The 19,264-nt window shown below is 39.5% G+C and overlaps 1 protein-coding gene across 2 annotated transcripts in view; it reads right to left on the bottom strand.

The window, feature by feature from the left end:
- The window catches only part of PAX3 (paired box 3), a gene marked incomplete at its 3' end in the record, with an annotated part of 92,015 nt that overhangs the window by 12,091 nt on the left and 60,660 nt on the right, over positions 1 to 19,264 (bottom strand). For both annotated transcript variants that reach the window (XM_080669979.1, XM_080669980.1), the window contains exons 5-7: positions 17,354 to 17,559; positions 8,424 to 8,589; positions 7,272 to 7,486 (exon numbers count right to left, since the gene is read on the bottom strand). In XM_080669979.1, the coding sequence (XP_080526105.1) occupies positions 7,272 to 7,486; positions 8,424 to 8,589; positions 17,354 to 17,559 (587 nt within the window). The remainder of the gene's footprint in view (positions 1 to 7,271; positions 7,487 to 8,423; positions 8,590 to 17,353; positions 17,560 to 19,264) is intronic.

A 19,264-nucleotide genomic window follows, 5' to 3' on the forward strand; every position in this document is an offset into this window, starting at 1 on the left:
AGCAATCACACTTAATTTTTTTCTCCTCAGTGGCTAAAGGAATTCAAATAGACCTAAAAGTGATGGGGTTGTTGCATTTGATTTGTCCAGTGTACAGGAGAAAGTAGCTGATGGAATTTCTATTTAAATCAATTCAGCAGACACCAAGAAATTTTCATTCAGCAAGAAAGGTTTTCTTGTGGCTCATTTCAGTGACATGATGTAAGATTCAATCACTGGCTGCTTCTCCCTCCTTTTCTCTAAAAAGGAGATTTCAGCCAAGTAGTTGTTTCACTCACAATTCTCCAAATCTGTAACTAACTCAAGAGTCTGTGGCTAGAGTTGACATAAACCAGGGCTCTCCTCATATTCTTTAAGGGTAGCAACCACAGCCTTCGGGGAAAAACCAATGGCACCAAGTCAATTACAGTCTGCATCGATTCAACAAGTGGATTAGCAGCACTGTTTTCACCACAGAGAGAACATCTCGAAACTTAATATGGCAGAATGGAAACACGCAAGTGGCCCACGGTTATTCCGGTAAAGCTGAGATGGGCTCATTTATGGTCATAAACATCCTTGAGCCTTCATAAACATGGCAGGCCCCTGTGGCCCTGGCTTTGAGCTCATGAGCTGCTTTAGAAGTGAAACAGAAAGAGACTCAAGCTTTGGAGAGGCTGCCACTGTTGCACGAAAATGTCTCGCTGGTCAAGCTTTGATGCACACCACACCAATCTCTTTCATCAAAACCCTTTCTTTTCCTTCCACAGATAAATTTCTGGAAAGTGTGAAGGGAAGGAAGTGGCTCTGTTGGGAAATGATTGGTAGCAGGCCACCTGCTTGTCTGCTCCTGCATGATGATAACAGTAGGCTGAGGGCCCAGCCAGTGTGGCTCAGTGGTTGAGTATCAACCTATGAACCCAGAGGTCATGGTTCAACTCCTAGATAAGACACATGCCCAGGTTGTGGGCTTCATCCCCAGTAGGCAGCAGATCAATGATTCTCTCTCATCATTGAGTTTCTACGTCTTTCTCCCTCTCCCTGCCTCTCTGAAATCAATATAAAAAATAAATAAATAAATAAATAAATAAATAAATAAATAAATAAATAAATAAATAAAGGCAGGCAGGCTAGGCCCAGGACCTGCAACCTGTATGTGAAATGGACAAACAACTGGCCTGGCATCAGGTAGAGTCTAGATGCATGCTCAAAAAATGTCCAGGAGCTGGCCCTGCCACGAGGGAAAATCTTACTGCTTTGACATGTTTCAGCCCCACAAGAGAAGGTCAAGGAATGACTATGCCACAGTGAAAATGATTGTCTCCTGATATGAAACTGCAAAGTACTCATCGCAACCATTCTTAATGACTATACCCCATCCCCACAGCAAGCTGATTCATAGTAAGCCCTTACCCCTTCCATGGACAAAGAACCACCATCTTGCCTGGCAGCTAAGGAATTTGAGATCCTTGTGAACACCGTGGTCCAATAAATGACAAGCACAATCAAAAAGGAGTCTTGCATTTTGTGTACACATATTCACACTTAAAGACTTCTCCCTAATAAGTTTCAGGATGAACAAATGTTTGTCCAAAGAAACTGTGCTGAGCAATTGAAATCTAATTTGAAATGGAACCACAACAGTCTAATACATATATGCATGAAATGGAGAAACCGCCTAATAAGCGTAGCTGACACCAAATATGCAATTTACATACATTACACACTAATAATCTTGTTTTAATATTATTCTTTAAAAGCAACTGGAGGGGTGGCTGAGTTAAAGGTTTTCTTGTGTGAATAAGAACAAAAGATGATCCTAGCATCTTCCACCATTAACCACGATCTCGTTATATAAAGATCTCTCCGCTCTTTCTTGAGTTCATTTCTGAAACCGTGTCTCATCCCCACAAAGCTGTGATGATTCAACCAGACTTAGCAGATGAATGGTCGGTAAACTTGATGAGATCTGCAGACTTCCTCTTTGTTCTTGAGTTGCTGAGTAGTGAGCAAACATTCGGGCATTTTCAAGCCTGGTCTACAAATCTTTATGAGATTGTTTTCTCTTTCCTCAGTAGATTATCCATGAAATAGGACAGGTGTACTGGTTATTCAATTACATCTTACCCAAGACCTGGACTAACTTTGAAATGAGGCTTCTGAGCATAGCTCTTACCAGGGGGATGTATTAATAACAGTTAAACATTCTCTAAAACAAAACCTTTTTATTTTTTTGTAATTTAAGCCTATTTTCTTGTCATTTGTTTCACTCATAAACCAGAAACAAAAATCTGCCCATCTGCTCTAAACATAAAATGTGTTCATAATAATCCAGATTTATACCAAATGTATTCTTAAGTATTGCTGAATTGAGAGAGTACTCGAAATTTATGACCTCTGAGGCTGCAAAGAGGACTTCCTCTTTTTAAGAAGGGAAATGCTTAAAATGAACATAAGAACAGCTCAGAAAGCTTCTTGGATATCAAATGGCTCCATAAGGGGAGGGAAAAAAGTCAATGATATGAGTAAATGAATCAAAACCATATGGGTCAAATTTTCCCTAAAATACGCAGTTTGAAAAATTAAGGAGGAAAAGTACTTGGCAAAATGTGTTTCAAGTTTTACCAAACCCAAAACATTTGCAATGGTTGGTGAACCCTAAGTGCAGCCTAGTGGCCCATTTTTGTATGCTACAAAACAATTTTTAAAAAGCTTCCCTGTAACCCACTGATACTGTATGTCACTCGAGAAAGAAGCTATCACCAAAACACGGTGGAGTTTGTAGAAGTGGGGTGGGGGTCGGGCGGGAAACGATAAAAGGTTGTTAACGTAATAGGTTTTGTTTCTTGGGTTTGGCTGTGTGTGTTTTGGAGGTGGGGGAGCGGTAAGGGTAGTGTTTCTCACAAAGAAAGTTAATTAGAAGAGCATGTTAATTAGTCTCGTGTCTTGAGCATGTGGTAGCATTTCCTTGGCCCTCCATATTCCAAGTCAACATTCCTTTTTCTCTCCTGCACATGCAGGAAGGTGCTGGTAACATTCCATGTGGGTGTAGAGGGGAAATACTTTGTCTCTGTTTCTGTGTGTTCTTTCTCTATTGTCTCGCACCAAGAGAACACAACCTTTCAAAAGAATGCAGGTACCAAGGAAAAATACCTCTCTAGAGTGAGTTGAATGGTTTTCTTCTCAGAGGGTATTTTGTCCTTCATTATATAAGCCCCCAACTCCTAAAAGGGTTATGTAGTTCAAACAAAATACAATTCAGAGACAGCAGAAAGTGTTGAGGTCATTAGCCTATCCTCTCCCTCACCCATCACTGAGAACCTCGCCTCAAGTTCCCTGACAGATCCAGTCTTTGAGGGAATGGGAGGCCAAACACTCTCATTCATAGCCTTTCAGCCAGGCTAACGGGAAAATCAGGGTGAGCATTGGTGCCAGAGCCCGTGGAAAACTTTCTGGGATGCTGTGCTTCCTCAACAAGGGAAGTGTGTAGTTTCCGTTTATAGAAGAATCAGTAACACTGGGAAGAGAGGTGGGTTTGGCTCTTAACTCTGGTGATAACTCCCCTGTCATTTTTGTGACTGTGTGCATTGGCCTCAGTTTTTCCGTAAGATAAGTGGGACTGTTCCCAGATATAGTTACTGATTCCCTCAGAACAAGATAAACTTGCCATCAATTCAGTGATGCACAGACCCTTTCAGAACTTGAGGAAAGATATGAACAAAGTTTCTAAGAAATTTGGTCAATATTCTGAGGTTTATAATGTCGTAAGTGCATGTCAGTCCATTGCTGCTCCAACATCAGCATCCGGGCAGGTGTGACCTTCTGAGTCCCTGCTTCACAAACCCGCCCTCTCAAAGCTGAGACCTTCCCTGAGTGAAGGACTGAGGGCATCCAACAAATACTTGGATAATGTATTTTGATTCCAAGTTTTAGAAGAATCTTTGCTTGAGGAGACAGATAGATTAGAAACAACCCCTCCCCCCAAAAAAAGCAACTACAGTCAACACATACAGAGAAACAAGGTATCTATTAATCCCTTGACAAGAAACAAAAAAGCCCATCAAACAAAAGTTTCACACCTTCTACCTCATGATTTTCAAGTTTGAACGGCAAATGACCCATCAATTTCAATGGCACTAGGAAAAAAAGTCAAATAAAAGGCACATATAATTTAACAGATCAAATATCCTACAATGAATTGATCATAATGACTCAAATAACTTTAGCTCCGATTCAATTTAAATTCATAAGTAGGGAAAGGTCTATAAAGAAATGCAAAGCTAGAGAAAAGACAAGATGCGAAGTTATATACACCACTATCTCAGGCATATTTTTTTTAACAGCATAAGACCCAAAATGAAGAGCTAGAAGGCAATAAGCAAAAATATTAGCAGTAGTTGCCCAGGGTAAATTTTTTCTACTCTAAAGAAACTTAAAAATTTTTTTCTATTTTCTACAATAAGCATACTGAATTATTAGTGGAAGTTCGAAGATTAATAGAAAAAAAATGTGTAAAGCAAAAATAAAAAAGTAAGGGGTGTATTAGCACAAATTAACCTGAACCCCAAAAAGTTTAGAAAACTAGTTTCTACTAAATGATTTTAAAATATGACTGAAGACCCCTGCCTCTATTTTTCATAAAACCTGTTTCCTCTCCATTCAATCGTGAATGGACTAAGATGGACAAGATCTAGACCAGAAGTCAAGAATCCCAGGTTCTAGTCCCAATTCTCTCACTATCAGCCCTGGGCCTTCAGCGGGCCATGAGCTCTCTGAACCTCCAGTAGATATGTCTGCATATTAGATGTCCAGATAGAGGAAGTGGAAGAGTGAAAGGAAAAGAAGAAAGCTAATCATAAGATTAGTTTTATTTTAATATTATATGGTCTGATATATTAATAAGCTCTTCTATAAAATAAGCAATAAGACTAAAGGGTCACCACCCTTTCTCTACTTTAGCTTACAGGTAAACCAGGCTGTTTGACGTGGGCTTTTGTCTTCAAATTTTCTTCATAATATTTTTAATAAAGCCAGATAACCACAAACAAGGATACCCCTCCCTTGCCTGAATAGAGGCATTCCTGAGGAGTGATAAATCCCAAAAGCTGTAGAAATATGAGTTCTAATGCCCACGTTTTCTATTCCCTCATTTTGCAAAGATGTTTGTGGAGATGCCGATTCACTCACTGTCTTTCATTTTTCAGTTTTGTGTGAGGAAATAAGAAGCTTCATATTACTTTCCTAATTCTTTGGGGATGCTATCAGAACTAAGAAAACATGCATTCGTGTTGGTGGTTTGAGACAGACGTGTATGGCAGAAATGCAAAATATCCTGAGTATTTGCAATGTTTTAAGGAAGGGATTAACATAATATGTAGGGGCATAGTAAAGAAATACAGGAAAATTTGCCTGTGGAATTTTCCACTGCTTGATATTGGAATGATTCCCACCCTCCTGCCAAGTCAGGAATCATAGCCAGGCTTCTTGAAAATCAAGGATTAACAGTTTCAAGGTCAAGTGCTAATAATTCCACTTTTGTAATGCTTATATAATGCAATAAAATACTCTTATTAGAATATGCAAGGTGACACACTTATTAAAAGCTAGCAGTTTCACGGATAGAATAGAGATTTGTGTCCTTGTATTTACTATGGTTAAACACTAAAAAATACTGAGGCAATCCTGGGTCTCACCTTCCAGAAGTAGTTAGGCTTAACGTTTATTTTTATTAAAACTTTCAATCAATCACATTCATGAAAAGCTTTTCCATGGCCCAAAACCACTTATATTAAAAAATGCAGAGATAACTCTTCCTGACATTACTTCTAAACTGTGGAGGACGCTTACATGCTATAAATTTGGGCATTTAATGATGCACCTATAAGTCCATGATGTTCATGCGGAATCACATTTATAAATGCCAGCGCTTGGAAATTAAATGCACTAAAGTTCAGTAGGAAGCACATTCATTGTTTTCATGTTGTTATTTTCAGCTGAGGTTTAAATCCACCTCTTTTTTTTTTTTTTTTTATCCCAGAATGTGCTATAGGACTCTATGAAACTTAATTACATTTACTGTTACAAAAAAGGATTTATGAACTTTTGCCTTTAGGCAGAAATGTTTATTTCATTGCCTTTACTATTCATTCTTTTCAACTCCAACGGCTTTGAACTTTTTAGCTGCTCAGAGTTATCACTGTTGTGCAGAGCCCAGGAACTCCACTCCCAAGACGCAAACCACAAGTTGAAGAGAACGAAGAAGGAAAAGATATATGAGTCGTTATTTTGGCCACCCTTTGTGCCATTAAAATCTCATTTTCTGCCTATTAGAATGCCCTCTTGGTGCTTAGGCAGCGGTGATAGTCACTGATTAGTGTGTAATTGACTATAATTGTCTTTTCACTTTTCATTTGTGTCATTCTGAGCTTCTCTCTGTTTTTCTAACCACCAAGAGGAAAAAGGCAGTTAAGGAAAGATAAAGCTGTTAAAACTCTCACTCTCAGCCCCGAAGAGATTCTCGATCGCAATTATAGATTGCCACCCCTTTGTGACATTTCTCCAAGTTTAGTGGGCAGCTCTCCTCACCACCTGGGCCAAGAGCTCTCTAATAAAATCAAGCGATCTGTATTTAAACAACTGCTAATAATGTCAACCCCAGACAGATGCCACATGTAGGAAATTTAACCAACCCTCTGACATGCAATTATCAAGGCAATTTATTAATATGATCTCTCAAGAAAAGCTCATAGTCCAATGCAAATTAGAAAAACAATTACACCATTCAAATATCTCTATATTCCCAAAGAGCAGTAATTCTCCTAATTCATGCATTTATGACTCCTTTATACCAAGAATTCTGTAGTCATCAGCTGGGTCTCTCCTCACACAACTTGTTTGCTTCCTCCTGATTGTTTCAGAAAATCTGATGCTTTATTAGTTGCTTTTGTTCACAACTCTCTCAGCTGGCCAAATACCATGTTTTTAAATGTGTGTGTTTCTTACTCAAAGAGCAGAATTGGGGGTAGAAACGACAAACACCTTGACAACTATGTCTAAACGGAAATCTCCCTGGTTCCATTACGAATCACTTGAATTTTAAGTCTAAGCTACAACTTTTGATACAGCCCATAGGAAGGCTGGAGAGAAAGGAAGCTAGGAAACTGAAATCATGTGGCTCGTATAAGGAATACATTATGGTTTAAATTTGGCAATTCATTATACCACTGCCTCGGGGAATTGACTGTTTGGTTCTGGTATACAGCAAATCATCTGTCTGGAAGCACGGGACTGACCTGAGGTGAAAGGCCATTGCCAATGGCGGGGTTCATGGGGTTGGAGGGTCCGGACGGAGGCACAAAGCTGTCTGTGTAGCTGGAAAATCCATGCCTGGTGCTGGGAAGACAGTAGGCAGAGCTGCTGTCCGGGTTCGAAGGAAGAGTGCTTTGGTGTACGGTGCTCGGGGGGAGCGGCTGAGGTCTGTGCACGGTGCTGCTGGGGTCTGACACGGCTGCAATGAAGAAGATGGTCAGCCACCAAGTTCCCTTGCAGGAAGTGCAGTGCCAAAGCTCACAGGCACCACGCCATCAGGCCACATGTTCACTTCCAACTGCATTTCTATTTTTTTATTCTTTAAATGTATGTTTGTTGTTGAAAGTATTACAGATGTCCCCTTTTTTTCCCATTGACCCCCTCCACCCCACACCCGCCCGTCCCCCTTCTTAACATGGGAATACCTCCGCACATGTGTGCAAGTACATAACTGATTCATACACTTTCATGGCAAATTCACCCAAAATAGGAATTCAGAAACCACATTAACAAGGCTAGCAAACCTATGTGGGTAGCGAATGTTATTAATCAACGTAAGAATTAACCGATGTAAGAGTTGCAAGTCTCAAATTTCTTTAGCAAATATACTTTCAAAGCACCTCAGTATTAGTGCAATGGTGTAGTTTCAACCGCCTAGAATGCTATCATTCATAATCCAAAATAACTTCGTCTTATATATCCCATTCACCTCTATGTGCCAACAAACAGTGCCTTTATCAAAGCTTACCTTCCCTCAATGAACCCTGTACTTGGTACCCATCATGGAACTCCAGTGAATTTCACACTGGAGTACAAGTGTACAGGCAAAATTTTTAACAAATCGCCTTTTTTTAAAAAAAAAAAAAAAAAAAAGTTGATTGGTTTCATTGTTTTGTTTTGTTTTCAAATACTGAAATGGGATAATATTACAACACAATTTATCTAGAGAGATTCAGATATGTCCCAAAACAAACTGTGTTTCTGAAATGTGACTGGGACATTCAAGACAACCTGATGTAATGTCATTAACATGCAAACAGCAACAGTGTCACCACGGCTTCCTCAGAATCAGCGGCAGGGAGAACTATGGTGGTGTGGGGGGAGGGTTACATTCTACCATCTTGACTCCTCCATACCTTGTGGAATAGCAGTGGGCTGGTACGAGGTCTCCGACAGCTGGTATGTTGGCAAGGTGGGCATGGCGGTGGGAGGGAATCCCCCCGGAATGAGATGGTTGAAAGCCATCAGTTGATTGGCCCCAGCTTGCTTCCTCCATCTTGCACGGCGGTTGCTAAACCAGACCTATGGATTTAATTTAAAATTTGAGGGCTTCGCTGATCAAATAAGACTACATTCTTAATGAATTTTTCATGCTAAAACAGATTAAAGGCCCCTTACTGACAGGGCAAAAAGAAGTAAGAGCTCTTCACCCTCTGGGTTGTGTTGTCAGGGGAGAACAGAGAGTTAAATGTCAGGGGTCACAGAGGGGCTTTGAGGGCATTCCGTGGGCTTGCAGAGCCCCCAAAATGCAGTGGTGAGCCTGGGTAGAAATGGCTGAGCTGGAGACAGAACAGCAGAAACCCCCTACTGTCACCCCAACACCCTCTCACCCTCATGGATTCTAGGGAGGATCCATGAGCCTCTGACCCCCACAGAATACATGTCCTAATTTGGACCTGCCTATTACACTAACACTTGTATTTTATATTCTTATCAGTCTGTTTCTGTATTTCTATGGTCATTATGGGCATAGCTCCTGGACAGTCATATAAATTGACCAAGGAAGTAAATGGAGCCATCTTGCCATCCCTTTCAACGTGTGAGACATTGTCCTGATCTTAGTGGAAATAAATGCCGAAGAGGTAAGTATTTCAAGAAATGAGAGCATGTTATCTAAGGAGATCCGTTAAATACTTACTTTATTATTTCTTTCACCAACAGCTTTAAGCACCTATAATACTCTATGCCAGGCACTATGCTAACCAGGTACATTCAGAAAAACTTGATGTAATAAAATAAAATGCCTTTGAGAAATTTAACAGCCAAGTACTTTGTATGAGCAGCTAGAGAGAAATGGCAATAATAGGAGAAAGAAATGTTAACTGAACATCTAAAATATTGAGAAATTATTAATGGGCCCCTGGATCTTGCCCAACTCTTACACCTGCAGAGTTCAAATGTAGAACTTTAATCTTTCCAAGTGTACATATGATGCTGCCCCCAAAATGAGAGAAGATTTCTAGCAATCAAATATTTGCTAAGTCCTATATCAAATATTCATTGAAAACTTAATGTGGAGAAAGCACTGTGCCTGGGGTCAGAGGGATAGAGGGGTGAATGAGATGATAGGAAAAGATAGGATCCTGCACTCTAGTAGCTTACAGTGTTGTGCTTATGGAATCCGGAGTCATCAAGGAAACCAAAATAATTGCTCACTAGAGTTAGAAGCTCCAAATACAGAGAATCTTGAAAATTAGAGTGGAGACAGAGTTTCAATTCAGTTTAAAGCTTGGGTATGATTTCAACAGGAGGTGACTCCAAATGGAGGTGATAATACAGGAGACAGCACGTCTAAGAAAAAATAAGACCTGATTTCCTTATAGAACCAAGTTAACAATTATACAACTTATTTGTGATTTTTTTTAAGTTGTAAATGTTTAAAAGGAGTGGCAGGTGGAATTTCTCCTTTCTAGAGCAAGAAAGCCCAATTTGACAAATATTTTGCCAAGGCATCTGCTTAAACTTTTGCTCCTCACCCAAGCTCTGGAAAAAGAGTTTGGTCTCCTCTGGGCAGGTTGCAAGATATTGTTAAGGAGAGCTGTGTGACGGTCCTCAAAACACTAATATTTAATAGCCCTTAAGTTTCCAACCAAAAAAGAAGGTAAGTCAATATTTTCCCATGTTGATACATAATTGAATTAGACCTGGGATAACAGAACCATGAACGGCACTCAATTTGAGGTCTGTGTCAATTGTGTTTTCTCACAGCAAATCTTTTGCTGTGACCCCCAGAGGCATCAGGGTAAGAAAACTGTTTTCAGAGAAGTGTTTGGGACAAGGTGTGTTAGCCTGAAGAGGCTGAGGGTAAGAAATGAGTGGCATATTCATGCCTGAAGTGCACTGTACTATACCATGGTTTTATTTTATATGTAAAACTTTGAGATTAACAAGTCCACCTGACTCAGGTGATGTGGTGTCCCCCTTCCCCGCCCCCCCCCCCACACACACACACACCTATCTAGACAAACCTACATATGGTGGATCTCCAGCCTTATGTACTAGGCTGGGAGGAGAGTTGAATTTCCAAAAGTTCTGATGTGACTTCATTCATTCAGACACACTAGTCTCAATTATGCTGATGAAATATTTTATAAAGAACTCAGAAGCCTGCACTTCCGTCATTATCAGAGCAATGTTGCCAATTTCTCTATGCCAACTTCTTTCTGTGACCTTTAGATAAGTAAACTAAGTGTGATTTATGCAGTGGATGGTTATACCTGATCACTCCATCAATTTACCCTACTTTTACTTTATGCTTATTCTAACTCTTCCTTAACCCAATTTTTAATAAAAAATGTCTTTCCTCAAATAATAAATTAGAAGAAACACCATAATTTCCACAAATACATTCAAATGATCAAATCCAAAAGAATAGGGATTTAAGGTATCTGGGGTCTTGTTTTCATTTTTTCAAAATGATACAAAAAATATTGAAGACATTGAATAAACCCACCAGGAGTTAGATTTTAAAATTCTTATATTTACAGTACAATAAAAGATTAAGAGAAATCGTTGGGAAGAAAATCTTTGCTGAAAAATGAACCTTCAACAGGAGGTTCAAGAATTTCCTAAAGGGAAGAATTTAAATGTTCTTAAATTTAAATAATCCAGAGAGCTAGTCCTGAATGAAGCAGGGCTTACTGAGGACTGGCCTAACTCTGGCCACTCAACCAAATTTGTCATCATCTTGCCATTGCTAGCCTTCTGCCTCTCCTAGAACCAGCTGTCTGCCAAAAGAATCACCAAAGGAAAAATATACTGAAGTTGCAAATTGGGAAGTAGTCTTTGCCTTCTTTATTTGCCTACTTTGAAACTCATAAAAGACATATATTTTATTTTTAACAGAAAGAAAAAGTTGCCCTTGAAATAACCCTCGTTTTAAATACCCAAACCAGCCAACACAATTGTCCTAGGGGACTGTTACCACCCCATCTTTAACTGAAAGACATCCCCTTGAAGTTCTTACTTCATTTGTTGACCTGAAGCTTCGTTCATTTTCATCTGGCGCCTGGATCTCTCCCTACTTGTCTGTCTCTCTACAGAGCCCTTCCACAAAGCTATATGCATGCCTTCTGGAAATCATCTTTATATCCATATCTGAAGTAATACAAGGTCCAAAGATTTTTTGAAGCAAAATTTAAATTGACCGAAAGGTCCCCATAACATCATGGTAACTGTGGTGGGCGTGGCGGGGTCAGGGGAGTGAGATAATGAATTACAAAAGAAGGAAAAGATTTTCATAAATTTTTCTCTTGATGAGTAATATAAATAACCAATTTGTTCAGTCCCGCAACAATGTAAGTTAGGGAAAATGTACTACTTTAAAAGCTATAGTAACACTTTTTATTCACATGGGTACAACACAAGCCATGCAAAAGTTGATTTGCAGCTCCCTGACTTACTACCTCTGTGACCTTGAACAACTTGTTTAATGTCTGTGAGACTCTTCTCTAATCTGCTAAGTGGGAGAAATAAAAAACTATTTTATAAGACTACTGTGATACGTAGATGAAACATTGCCATCAAAGACCTTAAAAGAATTCCTAAGAGATATTAAGTGTTCAATAAATGTTAGCTAATAAGTAAAAATGTCTCATCGCCACCTCTAAGAAACCCAAGAATTAAAGCCTTGCTTTGTTTCCTTAACTCCGTGGTTTACAGCCAAAGCTTTTTATGCTCATGAGCAAACAGAAAAGTGCCCAAATAACACCTCAAATCTTTGAAAGCCGGTTGAGCTTGAATGGAGATGTAGGTCAAATGTGTTTCCAAGTTTCATGGATTACTGCTAATTGTCCCAGGGTGTGAGCCTAATTTTGCCCATCCATGAATTACTCCTTCACATTTTTGGTGTGGACCTCAAAGGCAATCTAACTTACATTATTCCAGATGGGTTATTTCACAGGCAATTTAGAAAAATGTGGAAAGAAAAGAATGTAATATGTAATCCTTAGAAAGAGAATTCATAACTAGATTATAAAAAACTTGATTAAACATTGGATTTGGTGATGTCTAATGCTACAATGCCAAATATAGGACTTCCCAAGTAAGTGAATTCAGGACAAACTGCTCATTCCCTGGACCTTCTCATTCACTCCACCCCCTCTCTCTTTCAAGACCACACCCTCCCAGCCCCTATCATTTCAGCCATCTAGCTTTGACCACTGTATGGCCCGCAGGCCAGGGAGAGGATGAGCAAGAGGCTGAGGGAGAAACCCCATGCTCCATGAGTGTCCAGAGGACCACAGACATGCAGGAAAGCATATTAAACTGCATCTTTATACATTCCAAGAGTGAGCTCCTACAGCAAATTGCAGGATAACCATATTTATGCTTTATTATGGAGTTTAGAGTCAACTATTCCATATGTATCTTAACTTCTAAACTATTCAGATCTGTTAGATGGTGTTAAATCACCATTGGGCTTCCTTGAGAATCCCAAATTACTGATGCTAGCAGGGTCCTAAGAGATCATGCATCCTAATATCCTAATAGTTCTTAATTGAGGAATGGAACAGTAGGAGGTGGTATATGAGAATATGATAAAAGCCAGAAGCCCTCTCCCTAGTTAATGCCCTCTACACACACACACACACACACACACACACACACACACACACACACACACACACACCGGGTGGGGGAGGACAAAGAGAAGCAAAGGCACAACATTTTGTGTACAAATCTCAAGTCTCCAAAAATCACCCAAGATTTTCCTGGTCGTCCACAGACCCAGACTAACCTACTCCAAATTTCAAAACTTAAAGGAAACCAAAAAAATAAAAACAACTGAAGCACACCTGGATTATAGCAGAAGTAAGTGACTTGTTCAACAAAACGCATTTGACAAGCTGAGACCAAAACCCACATCTTCTGACTCCTTGTTAAGTGCTATTTCTACAAGCAGCTTCCTTTCCTGTCTGCTATTATCTTGGTGGAAAAGGATGATGCCTGCCTGCTTCATGGAGTTCTCAGATGAAATATTTACTAAAACTTTTGCACATCATAAATATTTGCACAACATACTTCCCCACAAAACGTTAATGCTTTCTATTATTTCCAAACTAACAGCTACCCAGGAAGTAAATTAGGCAAATTAATCTTTGGTGTACAATTCTTAGATTGTGTACTCAGACTTGACTATGATAAATACGATGTAGCTACTGCCCAAACCAGTTTTGATGAAATACTGACAAAGGCTTAAGTTAGAAATATTTTTCCTCAGGAAAATAAATGAAATAGGAAGTGTTCGGGTTTAAGTTAGAAATATTTTCGTCAGGAAAATAAATGGAATAGGAAGTGTTCGGGTTTTAGGTTTTTTATTGTGTGTGTTTTTTTGTTGTTGTTTTTTTCTTTTTGGTTTGGTGTTTGGTTTTCCCAGGTGCCCCAAATTAAACTAACTCACTTTCTGGCTATCACTCAAACTGAGTTGACTTTGCTACTGCTTTCCCAGATCCTTCTAAAAACTACAGGATTTTGTTCTGGCATTTTAATCAGTGATTAACTACTCCCTTCTTTTTCCTGCTGGGTTAAGTAAGATCCATATGCCGGGTGTTGTAGGGAATTTGTTAGGCCGTAGATCATAGCTGTGGTGCAGGACGGGATGTGTCTCAAGGGAACTAATGAAGCCATAAGGAATGTAAAGAGTCACCGGGTTAAAGCCACATTAGGACAGCTGTTAAGTTAATGAGGGCCCTGCTTCGGAGAAGAGGTCACTGTATAGAAAAATATGAACCACTGTTTATTGGTTTGATCCCATGTCCTCTGGAAGTTAATGGGCCATTCTTATTCTCTGACATTCACTGAGCCAGATGCGAACACCAGGCTCTGTCCAAGCCGCATGGGCTTGAGATTGATTCTGTCCCCAATCCTCATCTTTGGCAAAGGCAAGAATGAAATAGAGCAACGCTGAACGCTCTTGTCAGTTTTCCATCACTCTCTTTGTTTGATTTCCTTAAAAATCAATATTTATTGTTTGAGTCTGAGTTATCTTAAGGATAGACCCAGCATGTAGGCGTGGCCAACCATGGAGTATGGGGACCAAATCCTGGAATACAGTGGGCACTCAATAAAGGTTGCTGAAAGAACAGAGGCTGAATGAACTAACCTTCACATTTAAACTGGGTAACCCCAGAACTGGGTAATTCTAGGATTAACTATTTAGTCCTAGAACTAAAAGCAAAACATATTTGATATATATAGTAATCATGGCATTAGTACTTGTAACATTAGGTATACCATATATTATTATATAATGATATAATACTTATTTATAGCTATTATCATGATGTGTGGTCAATTCTGGAAAGCAATTCTGTATCCCAATGTAACAGGGAGAGGGATTGAATAGTACCAACTGGAATCTACACTATACACCTGGTGTATCTGTGACTCTTACCTTCACTCCCCCCACCTCCCCTATCACAATCAGTTCCCTACATTTCAGTTCTAAGTACCTTTCATCACCATCCTTTCCTTTCCATTCACACTGCCACTGATGGTTTCATACCCACAAACTCCCCACCTATCACATTAAGTGTGAGTGCCCTAGCCTGAAACCCAGGTCTTCCACAAGATGTTCTCAGAATAGATTTCCAGCCATATTCCTTCCTGCCACTGACCACTCCTTACCCTCCAATCAAAATGAACTATTCTCTGTTCCCTCAACATGAGTGAAAAATGAAAGGTCGCCTGATACGTAACTCATGTGCTTCCAACTCTGTGCTTTTTGCTCATATTACTCCCTCTTACTAGTGTGCTCTCCCCACCTGCCCTGTGCAATGAATAACCATCGCCTCAAAAGTCCATCTTAAATCTCCCTTCTCCATGAGCCTCTCTTGTTTACTCCAAGATCTCATCCTTTCCTCTTCTCAGCTCCCACTGCCTTTTGCCTCTTTCTTACAGTACTAATTGCATCTGCTTTACTTTTAAAATTATTTGTATGTTTACTTTATTACCCATATTAGGTTGTAGCTCCTTCAAAGACTTGTCTTAATTCACCTCAGCATTCCTCGACTTTTTTAGAACAATGATGATCATATGAAAAGTCAAACTGAATAAGACAATCCCTCTGACTACGCTCTGAGCCTAGAAGAGGTTACTGCTGTAAAATTCTGTAACAGCGGAGGGAATTAGGTACATATGAGGAAGTACTGATCACTCAAGACCATATCAGCTGACTAGTTCACTGCTGAGTTCCCAGACTCATTTTGACTATGAAAGTTAAGTATCTGGGAATACACAACATTTCCAAATAAGATAACTTAACTTCTGGGATAGTAAAGAGTTCCAGGATACCCTAAGACATTTGTAATCTTTCAAATGGTGCTTTACTACCATGAGGGAAAGTTCATCATTAATGAGTGGTGAAAACATTATTCTATCACTCAATAGAAGCATATTACACCAAAGAAGCCTTTTCCAGAGGGTTGAGTATAGCTGACTCTTGAGCAACACAGGTTTGAACTGCATGGGTCCACTTAGAGGCAGATTTTTTTCAGTAAATGCCTATAGTGTTTTTGATCCGCAGTTGGGAGTCCTCAGATGTGTTGGACTTGAGTATCCTTGGATTTTTGTATCTGTGGAGTGTTTTGGAACCAATGCTCCATGGATATTGAGGGACAACTAATTTTTTCAGGAGTCAAGAGTTATATACAGATTTTCGACTACTCATGGGTCAGCGTCACTAACTCCCATGTTGTTCAAGGGTCAACTGTACATCTAAGAGTTCAAAAGATAATTCAAACTGTTCTTAGGATAATATAGATACTTGAGATGCTTCCAGACAATAAAACCCTTAAAGGAAGGGATTTTACCTTATACACCTTTGCATGTCATCATAATTAAAAGGCCGTGGAGAGGAAGCATATGGGTGACTTTGGGTAAAATACGATGTTTCCTACCTAAATACCAAACTAAATGATTGCAAATTAATTTGTGGTCTTTCTATATGTTTACTTTGTTCTCATCTTTGAATAATAGACTCAGTGGGAATAAAATGCTAGATTCAAATATATATAAAAAAACACAAGTGTATAACTTGGGGATAATAATAGTACCAATCTAGGGTTGTAATGATGAGTAAATGGGTTACTTCATGTAAAACACTTAGAACAGTACTTGGCACAGAAAAAAAATAAAGAAAAACACTCAAATAGTTCTGCTATTATCTGTGTACCACCCCCAAAGTCCAGATAATGATTGGTACGTAATTAAGATTCCTGAAATGATGTGTGAAACATGAACTGACATACTTCTGTGTGTTTTAGCTGATACAATCATACTCTCCTAGTAATAATAATAAATTCTAAAAGAAAAATGCACATTTTCACAAATACAAAAAAAAAACACTAAGAATTCAAAGAAAGCAAATTCAATAGATCAGATTTTAAAATGTGATCTATCAAACAATACAACAAAAAAGAAGTCGAAGTATATCCATCACAAATTTAGTTGGACTCACCCACCTATTAAGAATTTTTTTTCTAAAATCCTGCTAAATAGACATACCTAAAACAAAAGAGATGGGGAGGGGAGGAAGGGTGAGTCAGGCAAATTCAAATAAAAAGAAAAAAGAGGTCATGATGCTGTTATCATGATAAGGCAAACTATAAAGAAAAGTCATTAGAAAGAAAGGAGGGAACTTGATAATGCTCTAGGCTACAATTCACAAACCGATATTGCTAATATATCTATTTTCCTGATTTAAAATCTGCTTTAAAAGGAGAAAAGATCCTTTTTTGTTTCCTGCCTGGATTGAGGCAGGACGAGGGCATGGCGATGGCAGTACCTGCACTCGGGCCTCGGTGAGCTTTGCCCTCTGTGCCAGCTCCTCCCTGGTGTAAATATCAGGGTAGTGGGTTCTCTCAAAGGCACGCTCCAATTCTTCCAGCTGTTCTGCTGTGAAGGTGGTTCGGCTCCTGCGCTGTTTCCTCTTTAGTGGCAAATCGGGTTCAGAGTCAATGTCTGAGCCTTCATCCGACTGGGGTGCTGAGGCTAAGAAAGAGCACAGGAGGAAGAAAAATGATAAAATGTGAATCATAATTCAAGTCTGCACAAGCCATAATGATTCAGATCCTAAGATACATTCCCAGTGTCGTTCATGGACACCAAGCCCCTCCTTGAGATATTATATTATTAAATGGCATTTAATCTCTTCCACTACCCTCTCTTCAAGCCCCCCAGGTAGAAATAATGGCAATCTGCTTCTGTCATTCAAGGTCCATAATGAGCTCTTAGAAAACAGGGACAGGACTTATTCCATTTTTTATGACCTTCATCCTTAGCATTTAATGCGTCACTTAATTTATCTAATGAATGAGTCACATTTAATTTGGCTCCTGATAAACTTTTCAGCAACGTTTGCAACAGGAACTCTGTTATTTTAAATAAATAATCAACTTAGTATCTAAAAAGGCAATGATAGTAAACTATTGCAGGATTCCTATAAATGTACAGGCTCCACCTCTCCTCTAAGGAAAATCACGTTTAAATATCTCGTTGCCACTGGGAAATGCTTTAAGGAGAATTTAGAAACTGTGAATACAAATCTGAAGAATAAATTCAGGAAGAAGCAGGCATCATCTAGTAAACTGCCCCTTAACTGAAGCTCAGAGTCTGGGCCTCTGAGTGGTGGGTGGCTGCCCGGGACTGCTGCCTCATTTGAGGAACTCAGTGCAGAATGAAAATGCGGGACCCAGTGTTCAAGATAGCAACCACAGAGCATAAAACCAAACACAGGGCCCTTCTGAGGGCGGGGCCTAGGGCAACTGCACAGGTCAGTTCCTAAAGCCAGCCCTGCTATGGCCTCCTCCCCACCAAAGCTTGAATTTGCCTGGGAAGGAGACCTTCCAAATTTGTGTGTGGGTTCTAGGAAAGGGGAGAAGGTGCTGGGAAATTAGATAGGAATTCAAGTTAATGATGCAATGTGGTGTCTGTGAGCTGTGACAGAGTACCTGCTGGCCTATGAGCTTCTGAGGTTTGAGGTTGCACCAGACACAGGGCTCTGGGCAGGAGAGCAGCCCTGACCTAGAGGCCCTGGACTTTGGGCAATGGCAGAGGGCTGTCAGAAGGCTATCAGGCAATAGACACTAAGTATAGTACGGGAACCGGAGCATCCTTGCTCCAGAGCACATCCAAATGTGCTCTAAATACTCCCCGAATAACTGGGGGTTCCTCCGGGGAAGGGATTGATGTATGCTCTCAGCAACTGAGGAAGGAAAGCCAGAAAATTGTAGATAATTAATGTCAGTGGCAGGGTAAGGCATTTGCACCCTCAGTCAGGTAGGACCTGGGGAAATGCAGGTGGTTTTAGAAGCAATGTGAAATGCAATGTCTCCTACATCCTTCTCTTTTGTCTTCAGCTCAGACTTAGCTCTGCCCTACGGAAATCTAAACTTTCATTCTACTTTAGGATAAATTGTATCCTGCTCAAAAAGGTGCATGTCCAAAATAACCCATAAATATAAGTTTTCTAATAATTTAATACTTTTTCATTTTATTCTTATTCAAACACTGTGAAATTAAGAGAGTGAATTAATACACATGACAAATTTTAAAGAGTAAATGCTTGTGCATAAAAGCAAAATAGAACTATAATATACACAGCATCTACTGTGTTAGACATTGTGCTTGGTTTTTCAATTGTTATCTAATTTAATAGAAAGTGGTCTAACTTCATATAAACTTATTATTTTAGGAC

The sequence above is a fragment of the Plecotus auritus genome (assembly GCF_963455305.1).
Source record: "Plecotus auritus genome assembly, chromosome: 5".
NCBI lineage: Eukaryota > Metazoa > Chordata > Mammalia > Chiroptera > Vespertilionidae > Plecotus > Plecotus auritus.